The sequence below is a fragment of the Hypanus sabinus genome, chromosome 14, assembly GCF_030144855.1.
Source record: "Hypanus sabinus isolate sHypSab1 chromosome 14, sHypSab1.hap1, whole genome shotgun sequence".
Lineage (NCBI taxonomy): Eukaryota > Metazoa > Chordata > Chondrichthyes > Myliobatiformes > Dasyatidae > Hypanus > Hypanus sabinus.
The window spans coordinates 44,449,869-44,472,027 of NC_082719.1; the positions used below are offsets into that span (position 1 = coordinate 44,449,869).

The window sequence follows — 22,159 nt, forward strand, 5'->3', positions numbered from 1 at the left end:
GAAGATTGGCATGAAATTATTTTGGAAATATTTAAAATGGAAAAGATGACCTACTCTTTGAGAATTCAAAAAGAAAAATTTAATCAAATTTGGAATAAATGGATTGAATTTATAACCCCAAAGCGAGCAGACTTTGGTGGACTCTCCTAATGATTTATACTGCTTTTCTCATCAACACAGTAATATTGCTATTGTAAGCACCCTTGGTTCGATTGTTTACTGTTTTTTTTTAAAATAGGTAATTAACACAAGTAAAGGAAAAGATTTGGGAAAGGGGAAAAATTAAGTAAATAAGTACATAGGGATTGGATAATTATGTTTGGGGGTAGGAGCAAACATGAATGAGTTAGGATATAAAATCCTACAATGGTAGTTACATAGGGTTATATATATTATTTTGGACCAGAAGTAATGGTTCAGAAGAGATACATGGAAATTATTATTAATCCACTATTATTATTATTTTTCTTAACAATTATTGTCATTTCTTAGTCTAATAGGGTGGAATTACAACTGCACATAATTATCTATTTAAGTGCCTTATTACTTTTTATATTATCTCAATGTGTACTTATGAATGTATAAAAAATTATACATTAAAATTAAATTTTTTTAAAAAAATTAAAACATAAATTAGATCCCATAAACAGATGTTACTTTGCACTTCAAAAGTATGTAACTTCACCTACTTGTCATCAATGCTATTCTGGTAATAGATATGCAGCAGTTTATCTTTGATCCAATTCACTTTCTGAGCAGCCTCTTTTCCAGCCTCTGCATGAAGGCAATACTTTTTGTATAGTTGAGCCAAGCCCATCATTGCTTCTTTACGTACCCGCCACTTAAAATACAAAAGAGAAATAAAAACATCAGTTGAATAATAGTATGGACTGTTTCTGCCTTTTCTTCAAATTGATTCTAATTTTACCATTTCTGTCGAGGCAGATTGTATTTGTCTATTATTGTGACTTTGATCAGACCACATTTTAGGAGTAACTAATGCAGAAAACCAGGTAATTGCCAAAAGGTCAATAAACTTTTTCTTACACCTGCAAATTCCGCTGCAAAATCATGTAGTGCAACTAGGTTTATTGCTGTAATCTGCAGACTAAGTTAATAGTTTCATGGAAGAACTGTGAGAGATGGCGAAGTCACAATGAGGATATGTGCTTTCTTTTCCTTGGTCTAATAGGCCTGATACGAATTAAATCTGGCTCTTTTCAGAAAGTGAGCATCATAATGGGCTTATTATCAAAGCAAAATTTGAGTGATTATGGCATCCAAGTACATTGGTAAAACTATAATCAATGGGAGCAGAAGGAAAACTCTCCATCAGCTGGTCATACTATACACAAAAGATGATGGTTGCAAGTGCTGCAGGCCAATCACCTCAGCCCTATGACACTGCAGTTGTTCTGAGCCCAACCATTTTCAGCTGCGTAATCAATAAATTTTGTTGCTGATGATTGCATAAAGTTTGGTTCCAAACTGTCAGAAAATGAAGCTTGCAGCAGCAAAACCTGAACAACAGTCGAGCATGGGCAAGCAACATTCATATCAAGCAAGTGGCGGGCAATGTCCATCTCAAGTAAGAGAGAACACAACCACTTATCCTTAAACAATCAATAATGTTACCACAGCCAAGTCTCTCATCTTCCTACCTGACTGGCAGACCACAGTTTATGCGGCTTCAGAACTGTGTGCCAGATATGGCTAGAAGCAGCAGTGGGGCCCACAGGGACTATATTTGCTCCCTTCCTGTTTACCCTGTATACCTCGACCTTTAGATACAACACTTAATCATGTCATCTGTAGAAATTCTCTGATGACTCAGCAATAGTTGGGTGTATAAAGGGAGGATGGGAGGATGAATATAGGCCCTGGTGAAGGACTTTGTCAAATGGTGCAAGCTGAATCATCTGCAGCTCAACATCAGTAAGACAAAGGAGATGCTGATGGACTTTAGAAAGACTAAGGCTATACTGCTCCCTGTTACTATTGATGATGAGGACATGGATGTGGTGAGGATTTACAAATACCTGGGGGTTCACCTGATTGACAGACTTGAGTGGAGCACTAACACAAAGGCTATGTACAAGAAGGCCATACTCGCCTTACTTCCTGAGGAAACTGAGATCCTTTGGTGTATGCAGGTCTCTCCTTTACATGTTCTACCAGTCTTTTGTCACCAGTACAATCTTCTATGTGGTACTGTGCTGGGGGAATGGTGATGCCAACAGGCTCAATAAACTGATTGGAAAGGCTGTTTCTGTTATAGGAGTCAAATTGGACATACTGGATACTGTGGTTTCTAGAACAAAGGACCTTACAGAAAACCCTGGCAATTCTGGACAACGTTTCTCTGAAACACCTAGGCTGAACAGAGGAGCACTTTTAGTAATACACTGTCAACTATGCTGCTCTAAAGAGCACTATATTCTTACCCTGTTAGAGTGTTTGAGGTAAATTATTTTTTATGTGAAAGTGATGACCCCCTCCTATAAAACAGTTTGAGGTAAATTATTTTTTTATTGTTTCTTACTTTTCTTCTAATATTTGTATATCTGCACATTTGTAATGCTACTCTGACAACTAATTTCCTTTGGGATCAATAAAATATCCATCAACATTAGGAGTCACCACCAACCAGAAAGTTAACTGTATCAGCCACAGTACATAAGGCAACAAGAGCAGGACAGAAGTTGTGTGATGTGTGCCTCATCTATGGACTTCCTTTTCCACACCTACCAGGGAGTCAGAGATCTGATGGAATACTTACTCACCAAGCATTAGTGAAGCCCAAGTTCTAATTAAAACTTTGCTTTACATTCAAATAATTTTCAATATATCAGAGAACTACTACTCAACAGAAAAACATTTAAATACACTTCATAAAAGAAAAGACTATTTGACTATTTGGGCAACAATACTTTTATTTCTTGCTAGCAAGCTGTGGGAAATTTTTTACCGAAATGTTTCTGTCGAACGTGAGGGTTTAATTCCATTCCCAAGCATCAATGTATATATTCATTGAGCCCCATGCAAGTAAGATTACATTTATACAAATAAAGCAGATGACAAACTGTAGACACTTAACTGTAACACAGCAATATTTTCCTTGAGCTATCATAATGTAGCATTACATTTGTATAGTACAACTTGCAGTCACTATGACGTAAATTGAGAATGACTGAGTTTCACTCTACAACACAGGTTTATAATAATGGCAATGTAACAATTTACAGAAAGATTAGCACAAAAGTTTTCTAACCAAGAGTTAGTTGGTTTAGAGAAATGATAAATGAGACTATAGATCACCATGTATTCAACATGTACACAGAAATGTGACAAAATGAGAAACAGAAAGACTTTAAAACTAGATCACACATTTTACACACCACAGATCCTGAGGAAACATTAAGTTGCTTCGAAGAAGAGAGTGGTTAAAAGAAGCAGGCAGGAGCAGTTGGCAAATTAGTGTGCCAACTAACAATGTCCTAAGGAGACATTGGATTGTGCATAATTAGGCACTTGGCAAGATCCAATTAAAAATAAGTTACGTTTCAGCGCAATGGACACTGTGAGTGGGGAGTTGAGGCTCTGACTCACCATCACTTAGGCAAGCAGAGGCACAGCCTGAAGGTAGATTTTTAAAAAAATATTCTTTCTTTCTTTCTTATTGCACATTTAGAGCAGTGGGGATGCCATACAGGATAATGGAATGCTCGTCTTGCAGAATGCGCAAAAGCAGGGAGACCTCCAGGAAGTGAGAAATGCATTCAGCTGCAGTTTCTGACAGACTGTGAGGAGTTGGAGCTGAAACTGGATGAACTTCAGATCATTCAGGAGGTTGAAGGATTGGTAGACAGGACATACAGGAAGGTAGTTACGCTCAAGATGTAGGATACAGGTAACTGGAACACCGAGAGGAGGGGAGGGATAGGTAGCCTATGCAGAGTACTCCTGTGGTTGTTCCCCTCAACAATTGCTTTGGTTACCATGGGGAAGTAGGATAACCCAACAGAGGAAAACCACAGCGGTCAGGTCTCTGGCACGGAGTCGGCTCTGTGGCACAGCTGGAAGGGGGTGGGTGGGGGGAGAGAGAGAGGGGGTGAGCTGTAATGATAGGGAAGTTAATTGGTTCAGGGGAACAGCAAGGAGGTTCTGTGAATTAGAATAAGTTTTCTGCATAGCACATTGCCTCCTGGGTGTCAGCATTAGTGACTTCTTGGATTGTCCAAGGCATTCTTAAGTAGTAGAGTGAGTAGCCAGGGCCACGATCCACATCACTACCTATCACCTGGGTAGGTGATGAGGTCCTGCAAAGCCAGTTCAGGGAATTAGCTGCAAAGTTAAAGAACAGAATCTCCAGAGTTGAGCCACATCCCAGTGAGGCCAGAAATAGGAAGGTGGTATAGTTTAAAACGTGGCCTAGAGATGGTGCAGAAAGGAGGGCTCCAGATTTTTGCATTGTTGGGCTCCCTTCATGGAGAAGGTGGGACTTGTATCCGAACTGGAGGGGTACTAATATTCTAACAGGAAAATTTGCTATTTCTGCACAGGGGTGTGTAAACTAGAGTTGCAGGGTTAGCAGAGTTAACCAGAGCGCCAGAACAAATAATAGTGGTTGTGGAGAATGTTGTTGTTAAGTCTACAGGAATCAAAATGATGGCCATTGTAGAACTAATGTTCTGAGCTGCATGTATGTAATGCAAGGTGGATAAGCTTATGTCATGGGTCAGTATGGGGAATTATAACATTGTAGCCATTAGTGACACTTGGTTGCAGAATGGGCAGAACTGGCAGCTCAAAGTTCTAGGGTTCTGTTATAGATATGATAGAGCAGGAGGGATTAATGGGGAAGGGATGGTATTACCTTTCAGGGAAAATGTCACAACAGTGTTCATACAGGACACTCTGGAGAGCTTGTCCAGTGAGGCTTTATGGGTAGAACTGAGGAATAAGAAAAGTATGACCACGTTTACAGGATTATATTATAGACCGCCCGACAGTCCATGGAATTGAGAGAGCAAATTTGCAAAGAGATCACTGACTGTTGCAAGAAACTTAAGGATGTGATAGATGGTTATTTTAACTTTCCACATATTGACTGGGGCTCCCATACTGTAAAAGGGCTAGATGGGAAAGAGTTTGTCATGTGTCTAGGAAAGTTTCCTTAATCAGTACCAGAAGTCTCAACTAGAGCGTGTGTCTCTGCCCTGTCTCGTTTCTATTAGGGAATGAGACAGGGCAGGTGACAGAAATTTGTTTAGGGGAACACTTTGGATCTAGTGATCATAATGCCATTAGCTTCAAGGTATTTATAGTAAAGTATAGGTCTTTTACTTGGGTTGTGATTCTAAATTACAGAAAGGGCAATTTTGATTATATCAGAAAGGATCTGGCAAGTGTGGACTGGGGCAGGCTGTTTTCTGGCAAAGGTGTACTTGGTAAGTGGAGGACTTCAAAATTTTGAGATTATGAGTTTATACATTCCTGTTAGAATAAAAAGGCAAGGATATCAGGTTACGGGAATCTTGGTTTTTGATAGATACTGAGGCCCTGGTTAATAACAAAACAATGTGCATAGCAAGTATAGGCAGGTAAGGACAAATGAGGTACTTGCAGAGTGTAAGCTTTTTGCACATGGGCCTTCATAAATCAATGCATTGAGTACAGGAGTTGGGATTGTTGGTCATGAATTAAAATGTGGAAGGAAACATGTAACTCTAATGGGTCAAGGACAGTGGAAGTAGACAATTCAGATGTCTTTGCTCTTGCTATGTGCTGCCATTTTGTGAAGTTGCTCTGTAAACATTTTGTGAACTATTTGATAAAATGATTCTTGCTCTGAGATAACTTAATCAGACCAAATGAACGTGGACACAAGAGTGTCTGCTATTGATCTGCTAAACCTGAGATCATTCTCAGATAGTCGGTTTATTGAGTACAACGGCAAATTTGTAGAATTAATATTGTTTTCTCTGCCCAGTGTCTGGGTGATCCAGTTTGACTGGTTTGAATCAGAGTTGAACAGAACAAAAGAAATCATCTAAGGCACAAAGTTGTGTGGCCCTTGGACTACATCCAATGGGAATTTAACACAGGTCAGTCCGATGACCTCAAGCCAATGAGATTGAAACCAAACATTTCAACTGACAATGAAAGAGTATATGAATGAAGGACTTCAAATACAAAGCAGCGAGAACTCCAAAGACCAACTAAGGCAAGGAAGAACCCCAGACCCCAGAGGGGGACACAAGGGGAAGCCTTTTCACTAAGAGGATGGTAAGAGCGTGCAATGACCTACCATCGCAGGCAGTGCATGTGGGCTTGATTTCAGCATTTAATAGAAATTTGGATAGGTACATGGATGGGAGGGGTATGGAAGACTATGGTCGAGGTGCAGGTTGATGGGACTGGGCAGTTTAATGACTTGGCACAGACTAGGTACACCAAAGGGCTTGCTTTTGTTCTGTAGTGTTCTATGACTTTATGAAATCAAAAGCTGAGAAGCACAAGATAGTTTATAAAAACCTCAATTCCCCTATCAATTTTTCTTAAGAATTATTTGTTTATAAAGTATAGATGTCATTGGCAATGTCAGCTTTTACAGTCCATCTTGAATTGCCTCAGAACTGAGTAAAGAGTCAATTACATTTGTAGGTCTGAACAGCCGTGCATGTCAGACGATGGGAGATCGGCAGATTTCCTCCTCTGAAGACCAACAGTGAACCAGTTACTTTTTTCTTTTGAAATAAAAATCTGGTTATATCATACTGTAGTTCTAAAACTGAGACCAGCTGTTTGTAAAATTCCAGATGTATTTAATTACTTGAATTTAAATTCAAAGCTGTCATAATGGAATATGAGAATGATCCAGAATTCAAACAGCCAGTCTAATAAATTAACCATTATACTGCCATGATAAGGATCTACTAGTTTCCCTGAGACAACATTTTTAAACCATACAACCCTAGAGTGTTGCAGAGTGTCAGACTCCCAGCATATTTGATGTGTAAATTGATCTGGAATTTTGCAAATAATTGCATGATAACACACAAAATGTTGGAGGAACGAACTCAAGCAGGTCAGGTAGCATCTATAGAAATGAATAGATGGTTAATATTTCAGGCCAAGATCTCTCATCAGGACTGAGAAGGAAGAGGGAAGATGCCAGAATAAAAAGGTGGGGGAAGAGAAGGAATGTGATAGCTGAAGCCAGGTGGGTGAGGGAAAAGGTAAAGGGTAGGAGGAGGAGGAATCTGATAGGAAAGGAGAGTCGACCACAGGAGAAAGGGAAGAAGGACGGGATCCAGGGGAAGTAACAGGCAGGTGAAAAGAGGTCAAAGTTAGAGTGTGGAGGGGAATTTGTTTATCAGAAGGAGAAATCGCTATTCACACAAAGAGGTATAGTCGAGATAAACGTGGGAATCAGTAAGTCCATAAAAGATGTTGGCTGACAGTTTTTCTCCAGAGATGGAGGCAGAAAGATCAAGAAAGTGGAGGGAGGTATCAGAGATGGACCAAGTAAATTTAAGGGCAGGGTGGAAGTCAGAGGCAAAGTTGATAAAATTGACAACCTCAGTACAGGTGCATGAAGTCCTGCCAATGCAGGGGAGGAAAAGTTGGGAGCATTATCAGGGAAGGCTTCAAACATGGACTGTTCTATGTAGTTGGGATAGACTTAGTGCCTGATAAGTTAGCTTCCATGTTGTGTAGCTCAATGACTCCAATGACACCCAAAGGACTTTGGAATTCTCTACCTCAAAGTGTTTTGGATGTGGAGTCTGGGTATCTTAAAGGCTGACAGCAGGGGGGTGAAATGTTAACACAGTGAAACAAATGCAAAGTTGAGGTCACAATTAGACGTGATCTTATTGAATGCTGGGGCGGGCTTGAGGGGCTAACTGACCTACTCTTGCACATGATTCTTACATATCTAACAGCAATTACTAGCTCTTGACATTATAAGAAATAATCAAAACTTTGGAAAAATGTTATAGGTTGCCTAAGATGTGAAAGGGCTTACTAAAATAAAGCATATTATTGAGTTTAAGAAGCTGTTGAAGGGTTAGTTCAGCCAAGGATTTTCACAGAATGCTGGCAGCAGTATAGCATAGATCCCAACTACACTGGAAAGTAAATCGTCATAAAGTATGCTGTTACAATGACTTCATCTTTGTAGAGTGGGGAGAGAGAGGACATCAATAATGAGAAATCATATTTTAAATGCAATAAGTAAAAAGGAAAAAAATCAAATAAATGGAGTAACTAAAATGGGAGAAATTAATGTGAGTAAAATACCTGCAGTACAGAACTGAAGATCCAAAATAAGCATTTCTCATTCAAGCCACCATAAAAATACAAGGAACAAGTGTAAAAAAAAACTGTAACTTCAAATTCGACTTGAAGGCTACAACATGGTAAATGTTACCGAGATTTGATTGCAAGATAATCAGGACAAAGGATTAAATAAGAGATACATCAGCTATATAGACTATAAAGGACAGAATCCAGAAATAGAGAACAATTTTGAACTATAAAGTTGCAAATTGACTCTTTGTAAAAAGCTTTTTGTTTTAAAAATCACAGATTAGAGAATATTTAGTAAAAGCAGGTGTTTTTAATTGGAACAAGCTAACTTGTTTTTGACTAAAAATAAGTGAATTTCTGGGAATGTGATTGAGTGATTTCCACAGTAACACATACATTGCAAGAAAAGGTTTGTGAACTTTTTGTAATTACCCTGCTCTCTGTATTAATTATTCATAAAATGTAGCCTGATCTTCATCCAAAAGTCATAACAGACAAACACAGTCTGCCAAAATATCACACAAACTTCACCTCATCAATACCGAGTACACCATTTAAACAACTCATAGTCCAGCTGCAAAAAAGTATCTGAACCTCAGGGTAATGCCTTCTACAAAACCTTACTGGAACCTGTCAAATGATGAAAGACCTTGATAGAGTGGATGTGCAAAGGATATTTCCTACAGTGGGAGAGTCTAAGATCAGAAGACACAGCCTCAGAATAGAGGGGTGCCCTTTTAGAATGGAGATGAGGAGGAATTTCTTTAGACAGATAGTGGTGAATCTGTGGAATTATTTACCACAGGCAGCTGTGCAGGCCAAATCTTTATGTATTTTTAAGGCAGAGATTGATAAAAGATTCTTGCAAACAACACACACAAAATGCTGGAGGAACTCAGCAAGCCAGGCAGCATCTATGGAAAAGAGTATAGTCGACATTTGGGGCTGAGACCCTTCATTAAGACTGAAGAGAAAAGATGAGGAAGACCAGTCAGCATGAGAAGGTTTGGGGGGGGGGAAGAGAGGAAGAAACACAAGGTGAGCTGGGAAGTTGTTTGGTGAAACAGTTACAGGGTTGGAGAAGAGGGAATCTGATAGGAGAGGGGGAGGAGGAGGGGAAGATATGCTTGGAGGTGGGATCACTTCAGAGATGGTGGTAGTTACAGAGAATTATGTGCTAGACTTGGAGGCTGGTGGGCTGGTAGGTGAGGACAAGAAGAATCCTATCCCTGTAGCGGGAGGATGGTGTGAGATCAGACATGCGTGAAATGGAAGAGATGTGGTTGATGTCAGCATTAACAGTGGGGGAAAGAAAGCCTCTTTCTTTGTAAAAGGAGGACATCTCCTTCATTCTAGAATGAAAAGCCTCCTCCTGAGAGCAGATGTGGTAGAGACAAAGATCTGAGAGAAGGGGATGGCATTTTAGATTTTTGATTGGTCAAGGCATGTTGAAATGGTGGAGCAGACTTGATGGACCACAAGGCCTATTGCTGCTCCTATATCTTATGGTCTTAAAAGCTATTTGGAGTCAGGTGGTCCAATCAATGAGAAAACATTGAAGGTTTGGTTATAGAGGTGCCCTGCCCTATATAAAAAAAAAGGACACACAAAGTAAGGTTATTGACAGAACCTTCTTCTCAAGAAAGATCTGCTTATGTGCACCATGCCTGGATCAAAACAACTTTCAGAGGACCTCAGAAGTATTGGAGAAATGCATGAAGCTGAAAAAGGCCACAAAAACATTTCTAAAGGCCTGAATGTTCATCAGTCAACAGTAAGAGAAATTGTCTATAAATGAAGGAAATTCAGTACTGTTGCTACTCTCCCTAGGAGTGGGCCCCTGCAAAGATCACCTCAAGAGCACAATGTGCAATGATGAAGGAGGTGAAAAAAAACACAATGGTAACAGCAAAGTACCTGCAGAAACCTCTAGCACTTGCTAAAGTCTCTGTTCATGTGTCCACTACAAGAAAAACACTGAACAAAAATGGTGTGCATGGAAGACCACCATGAAGCAAACCATTGCTCTCCCAAAAAAAAGTTGTTGCGTGTCTCTAGTTTGTAAATGTCCACCCGGATGTTCCACAATGCATCTGGGACAATGTTCTGTGGACAAATGAGACAAATGTTGAACTTTTTGGCAGAAAAGCACATCGCTATGTTTGGAGGGGAAAGGGCATTGTACCACCAACACCAAAATGTCATCCTAACCGTCAAGCATGGTGGAAGAAGCATCATGGTTTGGGGCTGCTTTGCTGCCTCAGGGCCTAGACAGCTTGCAATTGTTAAGGGAACTACAAGTTCAAAATTTTATCATGACATTCTACAGGAGAATGTCAGAGTAGCGGTCTGTCACCTGAGGTTTAATAGAAGTTGGATAATGTTCAAGACAATGATCCGAAACACAAGAGTAAATCAACAACAGAATGGTTTAAAACAAAGAAAATTCATGTTCTGGAATGGCCAAATCTTAACCCAATTGAGATGCTGAAGTTCATGCAAAGCATCCCAGAAACAGTTTTGTATGGAGGAATGGTCTAAAATTCCTCCTTGCTGTTGTGCAAGTCTGATCAGCAGCTTCAGGAAACATTTAGTGGAGGTTATTGCCGCTGAAGGAGATTCCACTCATTAAATAGAAAGGCTCACATACTTTTTCTAACCTGGACTGTGAATGATTAAACTAAGTGTTAAATAGTAACCTGAAAAGTACCAGTTTGTGTTATTAGTTTAGGTAAATTGTGTTTGTCTATTATTGTGACTTAGGTGATCAGGCCATATTTTTATGAGTAATTAATGCGGAAAACTAGGTAACTGTAAAGGGCTCAAACTTTTTTTTGCAATTGTACCTAAAACAACATAGTACCAAATGGCATTAGATTTTGAAAGGATGACTGAACCAGGATTTAGTTAATAATCTAACAGAGTCCCTGACAGCACCACTGAAACGGCAGAAAGCCAAGTATAAAAATAAATCTGACAGGTAACAAAGGCAAAGTGGTTTTTATGGATTTCAATACAATGAAACAGGTGAAATAAATAAGGCTTGTCATGGAAATTGGTTTTTCAAGTAGGTCAGAGTTAAGATACTTTTTAAGATCAGTAACACTAAGCTTGATACAATGATTTTCAGGTATTAATTTATTTGAAAGCTACACATTATTTATTTCAGAAGTAATTGTATTTTTCCTGCTATCTAATTTGTTATGAAGTGCCTATATTGCCATACTGTGGTCTTAGATTGGAAGTAAATATCTGTGCTGTAAAACAAAGAAATAGCATATTCCATTTTTGTAATGATAAATAAGGACCAGTAAGTTTGAAATCTCAAAACCTTACCCTTTTGTCTAGAGTTCTCTCCCTCACAAACCCGAGCAGCTGGTCATTCACTAGTGACAAATCTTTCTTTCCTGCTGTAATTATTGTAACAATGACATCATGCCGAATTGCCTCTTCTGGATCATGTGATCGAACCTTCAAGTATTCTATTAAAAATGATTCATTTAGAATATAAAATTGTTGATTCAGGATTAGCACACCTTTTTTAAAATAAATACAGTTTATAATTTGCTAACCTACATCTTAAACTCATAACCATTTCAAGATAATTAATAGTTCTGCAAAGCGAATGAATGTTAGACATTTGACATGGCTTTCAGATTAGTCAGACACACACATTGTGTACCCAACCTTGAAAAAATTCGCAGATTTATAAAGTTTCTTTCTGCTCGTAACAATGAAACCAATCATAACACAAACATTTGGAATTTCCCCAGCAATAAGAAAGAACATTAATATAGTTCCTTTGATACACTATGGCTTTGCCAAAGCAAGCTTTTAATTACTATCCCTAATTTTATTTGCAGAATTGTCATGAAAATTATAAATTCAAGAATGCTTTGAAAACTGCATATGTATCGGAATAAGTACTTACGAACAATCTGTTCAATACAGTCAGATTCCATCATACTAATACATCACTTAGCATCCACTACAAGGGTTAACTTCGGAGAACCGGCCAAAACAATTAACAGAAAAATCTGATAGCACAGAACTACATTGAAGTTACCATGTCTGACCTGTCAGTTTCTGCGTTTTTTTTTTAGCTTCTCTGCTATATATTCAATTTAGCCTTGAAAATTTAACTTTTGCTTCAAATACTTTGGAACAAAATTGAACATATTTCAATATAAAGAGGTATTTTTGTAATAAACACACCTCACCTGTAAGATCTTTGGCTAAATCTGGATGATTCATTAAACAATGACTTGCAAACTTCACACATTCCAGTCTCACAGGAACATGAATGTCATTAAATCTATTAAAAAGTCATAAGATAATTGATATTTCATGATTTAACAATACATTCAAGCACTAGTAATACATTAAAGCCTTGATTTTACACTGTTTTGAAAACAAAAGCTCCCACAAAGTGTAAGTGCGTATTAATTTCCTAATTTAAAGCAACAAGTGGTTGAATTTCCACTACTCTTACATGCATTGAATCTCTACTTCACTTTCAGTTTCCAATATTGACTATTAACCTATATTGTTAAACAAGCTTCCAGGCTGTTTGCACCAACTATTCTTAAACTGTAGAGATTCCTGCTTCCCTGTCCTTATAGAATAAATAGAAAGACTTCTATTTGTTTTCCATTCTAAACTGCTCCTGGCTGAGGAGGTGGCTGATTGTCTGGTTTTTAGTCACCTAAAAACCAGATTGAATAAAGACTCTATTTATGTATGATTTGTATGTTTTTCGGGATAGCCAGCATTCCAAAAACCCATTCCCAATTGCCTTTGAGAAAATGGATGTGAGCAACTTCTTGAACCTCTGCTGACCATCCAGTGATGTGAGTCCTACAAAACTGCTAAGCAGAGTGTTCCAGCATTTAGACTAAGTAAACCAGATATATACATTTCCAAATCAGGGAAGCAGGTGAGTTGTATAGTGTTATTTCCACACATCTGCTGCCTTTGTTCTACTTGGTGACAACAGTTGCCGGTTTGGAAGAAGCTGTTAGAATAGCTAAGTAACTGCAGTGCATTTTATAAATAGTGCACACTGAAGCCAATATGTGACCAGGTTGAGGGAAATGTGCATTTAACATAGAACATAGAATAGTACAGCACATTACAGGCCCTTTAGCCCAAAATGTTGTGCCAACCCTCAAACCCTGCCTCCCATATAACCCTCCACCTTAAATTCCTCCATATACCTGTCTAGTGGTCTCTTAAACTTCACTAGTGTATCTGCCTTCACCACTGACTCAGGCAGTGCATTCCACGCACCAACCACTCTCTGAGTGAAAAACCTTCCTCTAATATCCCCCTTGAACTTCCCTCCCCTTACCTTAAAGCCATGTTCTCTTGTACTGAGCAGTGGTGCCCTGGGGAAGAGGCGCTGGCTGTCCACTCTGTCTATTCCTCTTAATATCTTGTACACCTCTATCATGTCTCCTCTCATCCTCCTTCTCTCCAATGAGTAAAGCCCTAGCTCCCCTAATCTCTGATCATAATGCATACTCTCTAAACCAGGCAGCATCTGGTAAATCTCCTCTGTACCCTTTCCAATGCTTCCACATCCTTCCTATACTGAGGCGACCAGAACTGGACACAGCACTCCAAGTGTGGCTTAACTAGAGTTTTATAGAGCTGCATCATTACATCGCATCTCTTAAACTCTATCCCTCGACTTATGAAAGCTAACACTCCATAAGCTTTCTTAACTACCCTATCTACCTGTGAGGCAACTTTCAGGGATCTGTGGACATGTATCCCCAGATCCCTCTGCTCCTCCACACTCCCAAGTATCCTGCCATTTACTTTGTACTCTGCCTTGGAGTTTGTCCTTCTGAAGTGTACCACCTCACACTTCTCCGGGTTGAACTCCATCTGCCACTTCTCAGCCCACTTCTGCATCCTATCAATGTCTCTCTGCAATCTTTGGCAATCCTCTACACTATCTACACCACCACCGACCTTTGTGTCCTCTACAAACTTGCCAACCCGCCCTTCTACCGCCACATCCAGGTCGTGAATAAAAATCACAAAAAGTAGGGGTCCCAAAACAGATCCTTGTGGGACACGACTAGTCACAACCCTCCAATCTGAATGTACTCCCTCCACCACAACCCTCTGCCTTCTGCAGGCAAGCTAATTCTGAATCCACCTGGCCAAACTCCCCTGGATCCCATCCCATTGATTTTAGGGCAATACTTGTTTAGTAGTAATTATTTGTTTAATGGGGTATTAGTCAAACAAGCTGCTTTGCCCTAAAATCTAGATATTTGAACATCTTGAGATGTGTTGGAGCTACATTCATCCAGACAGATAGGAGTATGCTATCACATTCCTTGCAGACGATGGAAAGCCTTGGGGTGTCGGATGGTGAAAGACTTACTCCAAGATCTCCAGGCTTTGACCAGTTCCAGTAGCCATAGTATTTTGCAACTTGTACTTTAGTTCCTGGTCAACAGAAACTGTCAGCATGTTGATGGTGGGGTCTCAAGAATAACAATGTCACTGAATGTCAAGGTTAGGATCTCTCTTTTTGGAATTGGACACTGCCTGGCACTTTTGTGGTGCAAATGTTACTTATACTGCCGGTATGGACTGGCTCACATGCTAAAGAGTCATAAATAGACACTGCCAAAGATGGCAGGGGATAGGACACTGCCCTAAGGAACTCCTGTGCTGATGTCCTATAATTAAGTTGAATGATTTATCTTACAGCTACATCTATAGAGTTATACAGTCAGAGTACTGCAGCATACAAAAAGGTCCTTCGGCCCATCTCATTCATGGCAAACTATCTACATGCTTACTCCCATCAACCTGAACCCGGACCATAGCCTTCCATACTCCTCCCATCCATATACCCCATCCAAATTTCTCATAAACGTTGAAATTCAACCCGCATCTACCGCTTCCACCACCCTCTCAGTGAAGAAATTCCCACTTATGTTCCCTCCAAATATTTCACCCTTAACTCATGACCTCTGTCGAAAAAGCCTGCTAGTATTTACCATATCTATTCCCCTCATTTTGGATACCTCTATCAAATCTCCTCTCGTTCTTTTATGCTGTTGGGAATAATGGTCTAACCTATTTAACCTTTACCTATAACTCAGGCCCTCAAGTCCTGGTAACATCCTTGAAAATTTTCTCTGCACTCTTTCAATCTTATTGACATCTTTCCTTCAGGTAGGTGATCCAAACCCTGCACACAGTACTCCAAATTAGGCCTCACCAAATCTTATTCAACTTCAATGTAACATCCCAACTCCTGTACTCAATACTTTAACTTATGAAGGTCAATGCGTCAAGAGGTTTCTTTATGAGCCTATCTACTTGGGAATTATGGATCTGTATTTCCAGATCCCTCTATTCTACTGCACTCCTCAGTGCCCTATCACAGGGCACTGCAGTTACCTCCTGGGTAACTTATCTTCCACAGTGAGGTATGATTCCAAATGTTTAAAGCCTGCTCAATTTAGTTTTACTGGAATTCAAATACGCCTTTCTACCATTGTCAGCCAATCCTTTTCATCTTTGGAATTCAGCCCTTCAGTCTGTGTTTGGACAAAGGCTTTGATGAAGTCTAGAAGAGAATGACCAAAGCAAAACCCAAACTGGACACTGATAAACAAGGTGAGGGTGAATAAATGTTATTCAATAGTATGTTGCTGGCATCTTCAACCACTTAGCTGACAGATGAGGGGACTGACTGGGGTGTAATTTACTGGATTGTATTTCACTCATTTTTGTGTACAGGACATACCTGGGCAATCTTCCACACAATGATAAAAGAGGATTTTTTTTTAAAGAGTCTGCTCTTCCCATTAGACATTTAATTGTCAATTATTCATAAGCAGATGTAGAACTACAGAGCTTCAGTTTGATCCAACACTTAGCTTTGTCTGTTGATTATATTCTGCTCAGCACAATGTTTTTTTAAGGTACCTTGCAAGATTAGCTGGGGTTGAAATGCACTTGCTGTCCACAAATTTGATGTCTAGGTTAATGTGAGATGATCTGTTCAGTTTAATTCCTTCTCGATATGAAATAAGCAGTAATTTTATTGACTTACTGTGTCATTCCAGAAGATATCTGAAAGTCAACCACATGAAGTGAATCTGGAGTCATAGAGTCTTACCAGATTACAGGAGATTTTCTCCTCCCTTGGAGGACATCAATGAATACAGGAGTGTTCATGAAAATTCTGGGCATTATTAAGACTAGATACCCCAAACTGTGAGGTTTCTGACTACTGATGAATTCAAATTTCACATTGTCATGGTGGGATTTGAACTCTGATCTCAAAAGCAAACATCCACAGACCAGATTGTTAGAATAGTAACAACTGCTATACGACATGGCATCATCTTCAATTATTTTGAACTTTTCTCTGATTCTTGAACACACTAATATCAATTCTCCCTTATGATTATATTAAAGTTCATTTCATTTCTTTGGATATAGTTTTTTGTTTTACATTGCCATCATCCCCCGGTTCTCTGTCTTTTACATTCATTTGCACAATTTCACTTAGTACAACTGGCGTAGCAGGTCATATATTATCAATAAAGCTGAGAAACCAGTCAGCACATTCAATATGAACTAGAGTCAGATAATTTTTAATGACAAGAACAGAAGGATCCATGTACACATTTATTAAGAAAAGAATCCAGCACAAGTTTTAATTAGAAGTATACAGCAAGCCAGACAGGAACTGTGAAGAGAATCAAAGTTAACATTTCACACTTCAGGTCAATGACCTTACAGCAGAGCTGGTAGGGTGAAAAAAAAAGTGACTTTAAGTTACAGAAAAGGGAGAGATGGAGAAAACAATGGAAATGTCAATATCAGGATAGAGACCAAGATCGTCTAGGTTTTATAAATGACGTTGATGCCACTTATGATGATCGTTTGAGAAAGAAAATAAATGCTGCAACTGTGAGATCATTTGTGGGGAGAGAAAAACAGACTGGTTGAACACTTAATCAAAACTGGCTGGTTCTGATGCCAGCAGAACAGGCTGATAATTCAGAATTCCAAAGTGACATATAAAGGTCCAAGAGCTAAAATGCGTCTAGAATAAGGAATAAGTTGTATTTCTCAATCTGGAAGCTTGCCACAACATTATCATCAAACCAAATGACAAGGGTAGTGCTTGTGTAATTTAGAGAACTGACTGCTACCTTGCAAATGCTGCCTGTCAAAAACCAGACACCCTCTCTTACCTCCTTATGGGCCATGACATATTAATTCGATATCTAGCTAACATCTACCAGGCAGTCACTGACTTCATCTTCTGAACTTCTGTATATTTTGGAACAGCTTATTCATACTGGTTAGTAGCAAATATAAACTTATGGTTAAAAATAAGGATGGAGTGCGCAAACAGAAAACTATAGACCATTTAACTGAATATTAGTAGTCAGGAAAACAAAAGGGTCCATTTTAAGTGATGTAATATAGGACGGCTAGAAGACAACAAGTTCAGGCAAAGTCAACATGGATTTATGAAATGGAATTTTAATTTGAGGAAGCAGCTGACAGAATAAAAGAGAACCTGGGAAACTACCATTCACAAGATACGTCAATGATCTTATGGTGAAAACCAAAATATTTCCAAGGTTGTTAAAAGCATGAAGCTGGTGGGATTGTGAGCAGAGAAAATGTAATGAAGCTTCAAAGGGATTTGGAAAAAATGCAGTATGCTGCAAGTCAGTTTGAACAGGTTCTTGTTTTATGTTTTCTCTGCTAATTACATAATTCATTCTTTAAAATGATTGGCACCTTTGCGGCTGGATGACCTTAGCCTCCATCTTAATAAAACTTCTTGTACTGTCTCCAACCCAAAAGCTCCTAAACACACCACAGCAACTTAACAAGCTTTTTCACCTTGTATTTCTGATAAGGCAGTAATGACCTCAAATGTTAGCTCTGTTTCTCTGTTTATACTGCCTGACCTGCTGAGCATTTCCAGAAATTGTTTTTATTTCAGTCTTCCAGTACATGCAATATTCAAATTTCTTCAAAATCTTTTTATCTAATTCTCTGAATGGTCCCCTTTGGAACCATATCTCAAGCTTTTTCTTGGTCCCGTCAGAGCATTTTTCAATGGTTGAACTCAATAATAATAGACTTCAATTAAATATCTTGAACTTTCAATAATTTTTAAAAAAACATACCGTCCCAGGAAACATTGCCACAGGGGGCGATTCTGTAATGCAAGCTCCGAATCCTTTGCACCAAACAGTTTTGCCAAGAGTCGAACTACTGCCAGTCGCTCTTCTCCATCATTGCTCTGGGAAAACAAACTGAAGATACTAAACAAGAACTAACAATTCTTGGAGGACTAAAGCAATCTACAATCAAAATTCACAATATGTCTAACAGTTAAAACTCAATGCACAAGAGAAAGTAGAAATGATCTGGTCTGTGATTAAGATAACCAGGAGGCACCTGAAGTTCACTTGGCCAAGTGCCAAGGTTCGAATGATTTTAGCTTAAGGTTGTTGAATATATGGACAAAAAGGAAAGTAAAGGATAGACAATAAAACAATATTTTCCTCACAGTCAGAAGCGTTAATAGCATTAAGCAAATGTACTTTATTTACACATTATCTTTACCAAAGTCTTCTTGTACTTGTATTTTTACCATACTCCAAGTGCGGCCTGACTAGCATCTTATAAAGACTCAGCATAACCTCCTTGCTTTTATATTCTATTCCTCTTGTAATAAATGCCAGCATTGCATTTGCCTTCTTATCCACAAACTCAACCTGTAAATTGACCTTCTGAGAGTCTTGCACAAGGATTTCTAAGATCCTCTGCAGCTCTGATGTTTGAACCTTCTCAACATGGGCAAACCGAGTTTGAGATGGGGTCCAGAGTTGACCCTACTGACCTGTGCTGTTATTGAGAGAAGGGTGGGAGGCGTCCAACGCAGATGTGAGAGAGAGACAAGATTTAATGTTATGGTTCTTCAGCTGATTATTTACCTTTTCTCCAAGGACACTTTGCCTGCTTATTAAGATTCCGCAGAGACAGCAGGGAGAAGCCAGGTTGATGGACAGCCAGTGTCCAGCATGTGGAGATAAAAAGCAGGTCTGCTAAGACACAGGCAGACACACAACAGGACACTGAATGAGTTTTGTGCACCCACGTGAAGGTGGGCGTTTTGGAGGATCAATTCAGGGAAATTGATCAGTGGTAAAGGTGCGACTGGTGGGGAACTGTTTGTGTGTCCACCCTCACCTGGGTGACAGGTCTACCACTGAAGAACGGTCGTATGCGGTATGGTCATAGTTGGTGAACACAACAGGAAGACAACGGGAAGATCGATGGCAACGGCATCACCTCTCACTCTCTCTCTCCAATGATACTCAAGTAACTACCTCGACCTGAACTGAACTCTTCACTATCGTAAGACTGTATCCATTTACCCCTAGCTTTGAAAAGAGCCTGGTTTTGGTTCCTTTTCCACACTTCTGAATATATCATTGCTAACATGTTTCATATATATTTGCATTTGTATTACTGTATTTCTTAGTTACTAATAAACACTAATAGTTACTAGTAGTACCAGACTCCAAAGTGTTTTCCATTTCTGCTGGTTCTTAACCTGGTCACGGGATACATGACACCATTCAGATAATAGTCCGTACTATTGTTTCTTCTACCAAAATGCATTATCATGCATTTCTCAACTCTGTATTCCATCTGCCACTTTTTTGCCTATTCTTCCAATTTGTCTAAGTCCTGCTGCAATTGCATTGCTTTCTCAGCACTACCTACCCCTCCACCTACCTTTGTACTATCCACAAACTTTGCCACAAAATCATCAATTCCATTATCTAAATCTCTGACAAACAATGTAAAAAGTAGCAGTCCCAATACTGACCCTGAAGGAATACCATATATATAGCTAGGGTGCTTAAGACTTTTGCATAGTAGTAAATTACTTAATGTGGAGCGGAGAGTGAATCTGTAAATTTGGCAGGAGAAAAGATTGTTGGGAATGGCAAAAGTAGAGCACTGTGGGAGAAGTGTGAGATGGGTGGCAGAGGAGTGCCAGAGGTGGGAGGTGGTGCAGGTGCAGACACACCCATCTCTGAAACACCAGGCAAGGTAATCTGATTCCATACAATCTGCTTTTTTTGGATCATTACAGAATGTCTCTGGTGCTTCCCCCTCCCTCCCCTTTCTTTTCCCCTTTCCCCAACCATGATTCCCAATCCACAAAGACTCATATCAAAATCAGATTTGTTTTTTTTTGTGGCAGCAGTACAGTGCAATACATAAAATCACAACCGTGTTGTGCAAAAGTCTTAGGCACTCGTCCCACATATGATACCTGATCTGCAGCTCACTGTTTTTATTTCAGATTCATCATTTAACTATGCCAGAGAGCAACAAAGCAGTAACAATTAGTTGAATGACCATAGAAACACACATTTCCACCCCCACCCAAATAAGTTAAATACAACTGGAGGCATCTACTGATTTTGACAAGCAATGGATTATTTTAGAAATATTTATGCATTTTCATGATTTTGCTGGAAATTGGAAAAACTGTATGAATAATGAAAAAAACAATGGTCATCTTTGTTTGCTTATGAAACCAAGTTACAAAATTAATAATATACAAACGTTGTATGATAAAATGTCTGGATGGTTGAATCAATGATGTGATCAAATGTTTGAAAGTATGTAGGTGTCATTGTATGAAGAGCAAAAGATGTTTCCAAGGATAGAGAGCTTAAGGAAATTTAGTCAGAGGGTTGGGTATATACAGTGGCATGCAAAAGTTTGGGCATCCTGGTCAAAATTTCTGTTACCATGAACAGTTAAGTAAGTAGAAGATGAACTGATCTCCAAAAGTCATAAAGTTAAAGATGAAATATTCTTTTCAACATTTTAAGCAAGATTATTTTGTATTGTTTTGTTTTGTACAATTTTAGAGTGAAAAAAGGGAAAGGAGCACCATGCCAAAGTTTGGACATCCCAAGAGATATGAGCTCTCAGATAACTTTTACCAAAGTCTCAGACCTTAATTAGCTTGATACGGCTATGGCTTGTTCACAGTCATCTTTAGGAAAGGCCAGGTGATGTAAATTTCAAAGCTTTATTAATACCCTGACTCCTCAAACCTTGTCCCAATGATAAGCAGCCATGGGCTTCTCTTAGCAGCTGCCCAGCACTCTGAAAATTAAAATAAATGATGCCCAGAAAGCAGGAGAAGGCTATAAGAAGATAGCAAAGCATTTTCAGGTAGTCGTTTCCTCAGTTTGTAATGTAATTAAGAAATGGCAGTTAACAGGAACGGTGGAGGTCAAGTTGAGGTCTGGAAGAGAACTGCTCGTAGGATTGCTAGAAAGGCAAAGTTGCAAGGAAGGATGTGCAAAAATCCCCCAAACAAGAATTGAAAGTCTCTTAGCTGGCAATAGAAAGCGTTTACAAGCTGTGATTCTTGCCAAAGCGGGTGTTACTAAGTACTGACCATGCAGGGTGCCCAAACTTTTGCTTCGGGCCCTTTTCCTTTTTAATTATTTTGAAACTGTAAAAGATGGAAATAAAAAAGTAATCTTGCTTAATATATTAAAGAAATATGTCATCTTTAACTTCATGTCTTTTGGAAATCAGGTCATCTTTTACTTGCTTAGCTATTCACAGTAACAGAAATTTTGACCAGGGGTGCCCAAACTTTTGCATGCCACTGTAAGCCTAAATGATATCAAAAAAAAGTCTGGGTTTAAGTCCCCTAATTTTTCCATTCTTGCAAGTTTATCAGAACTATAATACAACATTACCTTCATCTTTATGCTTTCATACC

At 39.1% G+C, this 22,159-nt stretch overlaps 1 protein-coding gene across 5 annotated transcripts in view; it reads right to left on the minus strand.

Moving 5' to 3' along the window:
• The window catches only part of pds5a (PDS5 cohesin associated factor A), a 159,604-nt gene that overhangs the window by 80,451 nt on the left and 56,994 nt on the right, over positions 1-22,159 (minus strand). For all 5 annotated transcript variants that reach the window (XM_059989059.1, XM_059989057.1, XM_059989056.1 and 2 more), the window contains exons 9-12: positions 18,513-18,628; positions 12,537-12,631; positions 11,653-11,798; positions 690-841 (exon numbers count right to left, since the gene is read on the minus strand). In XM_059989059.1, coding sequence (XP_059845042.1) covers positions 690-841; positions 11,653-11,798; positions 12,537-12,631; positions 18,513-18,628 — 509 coding nt within the window. The remainder of the gene's footprint in view (positions 1-689; positions 842-11,652; positions 11,799-12,536; positions 12,632-18,512; positions 18,629-22,159) is intronic.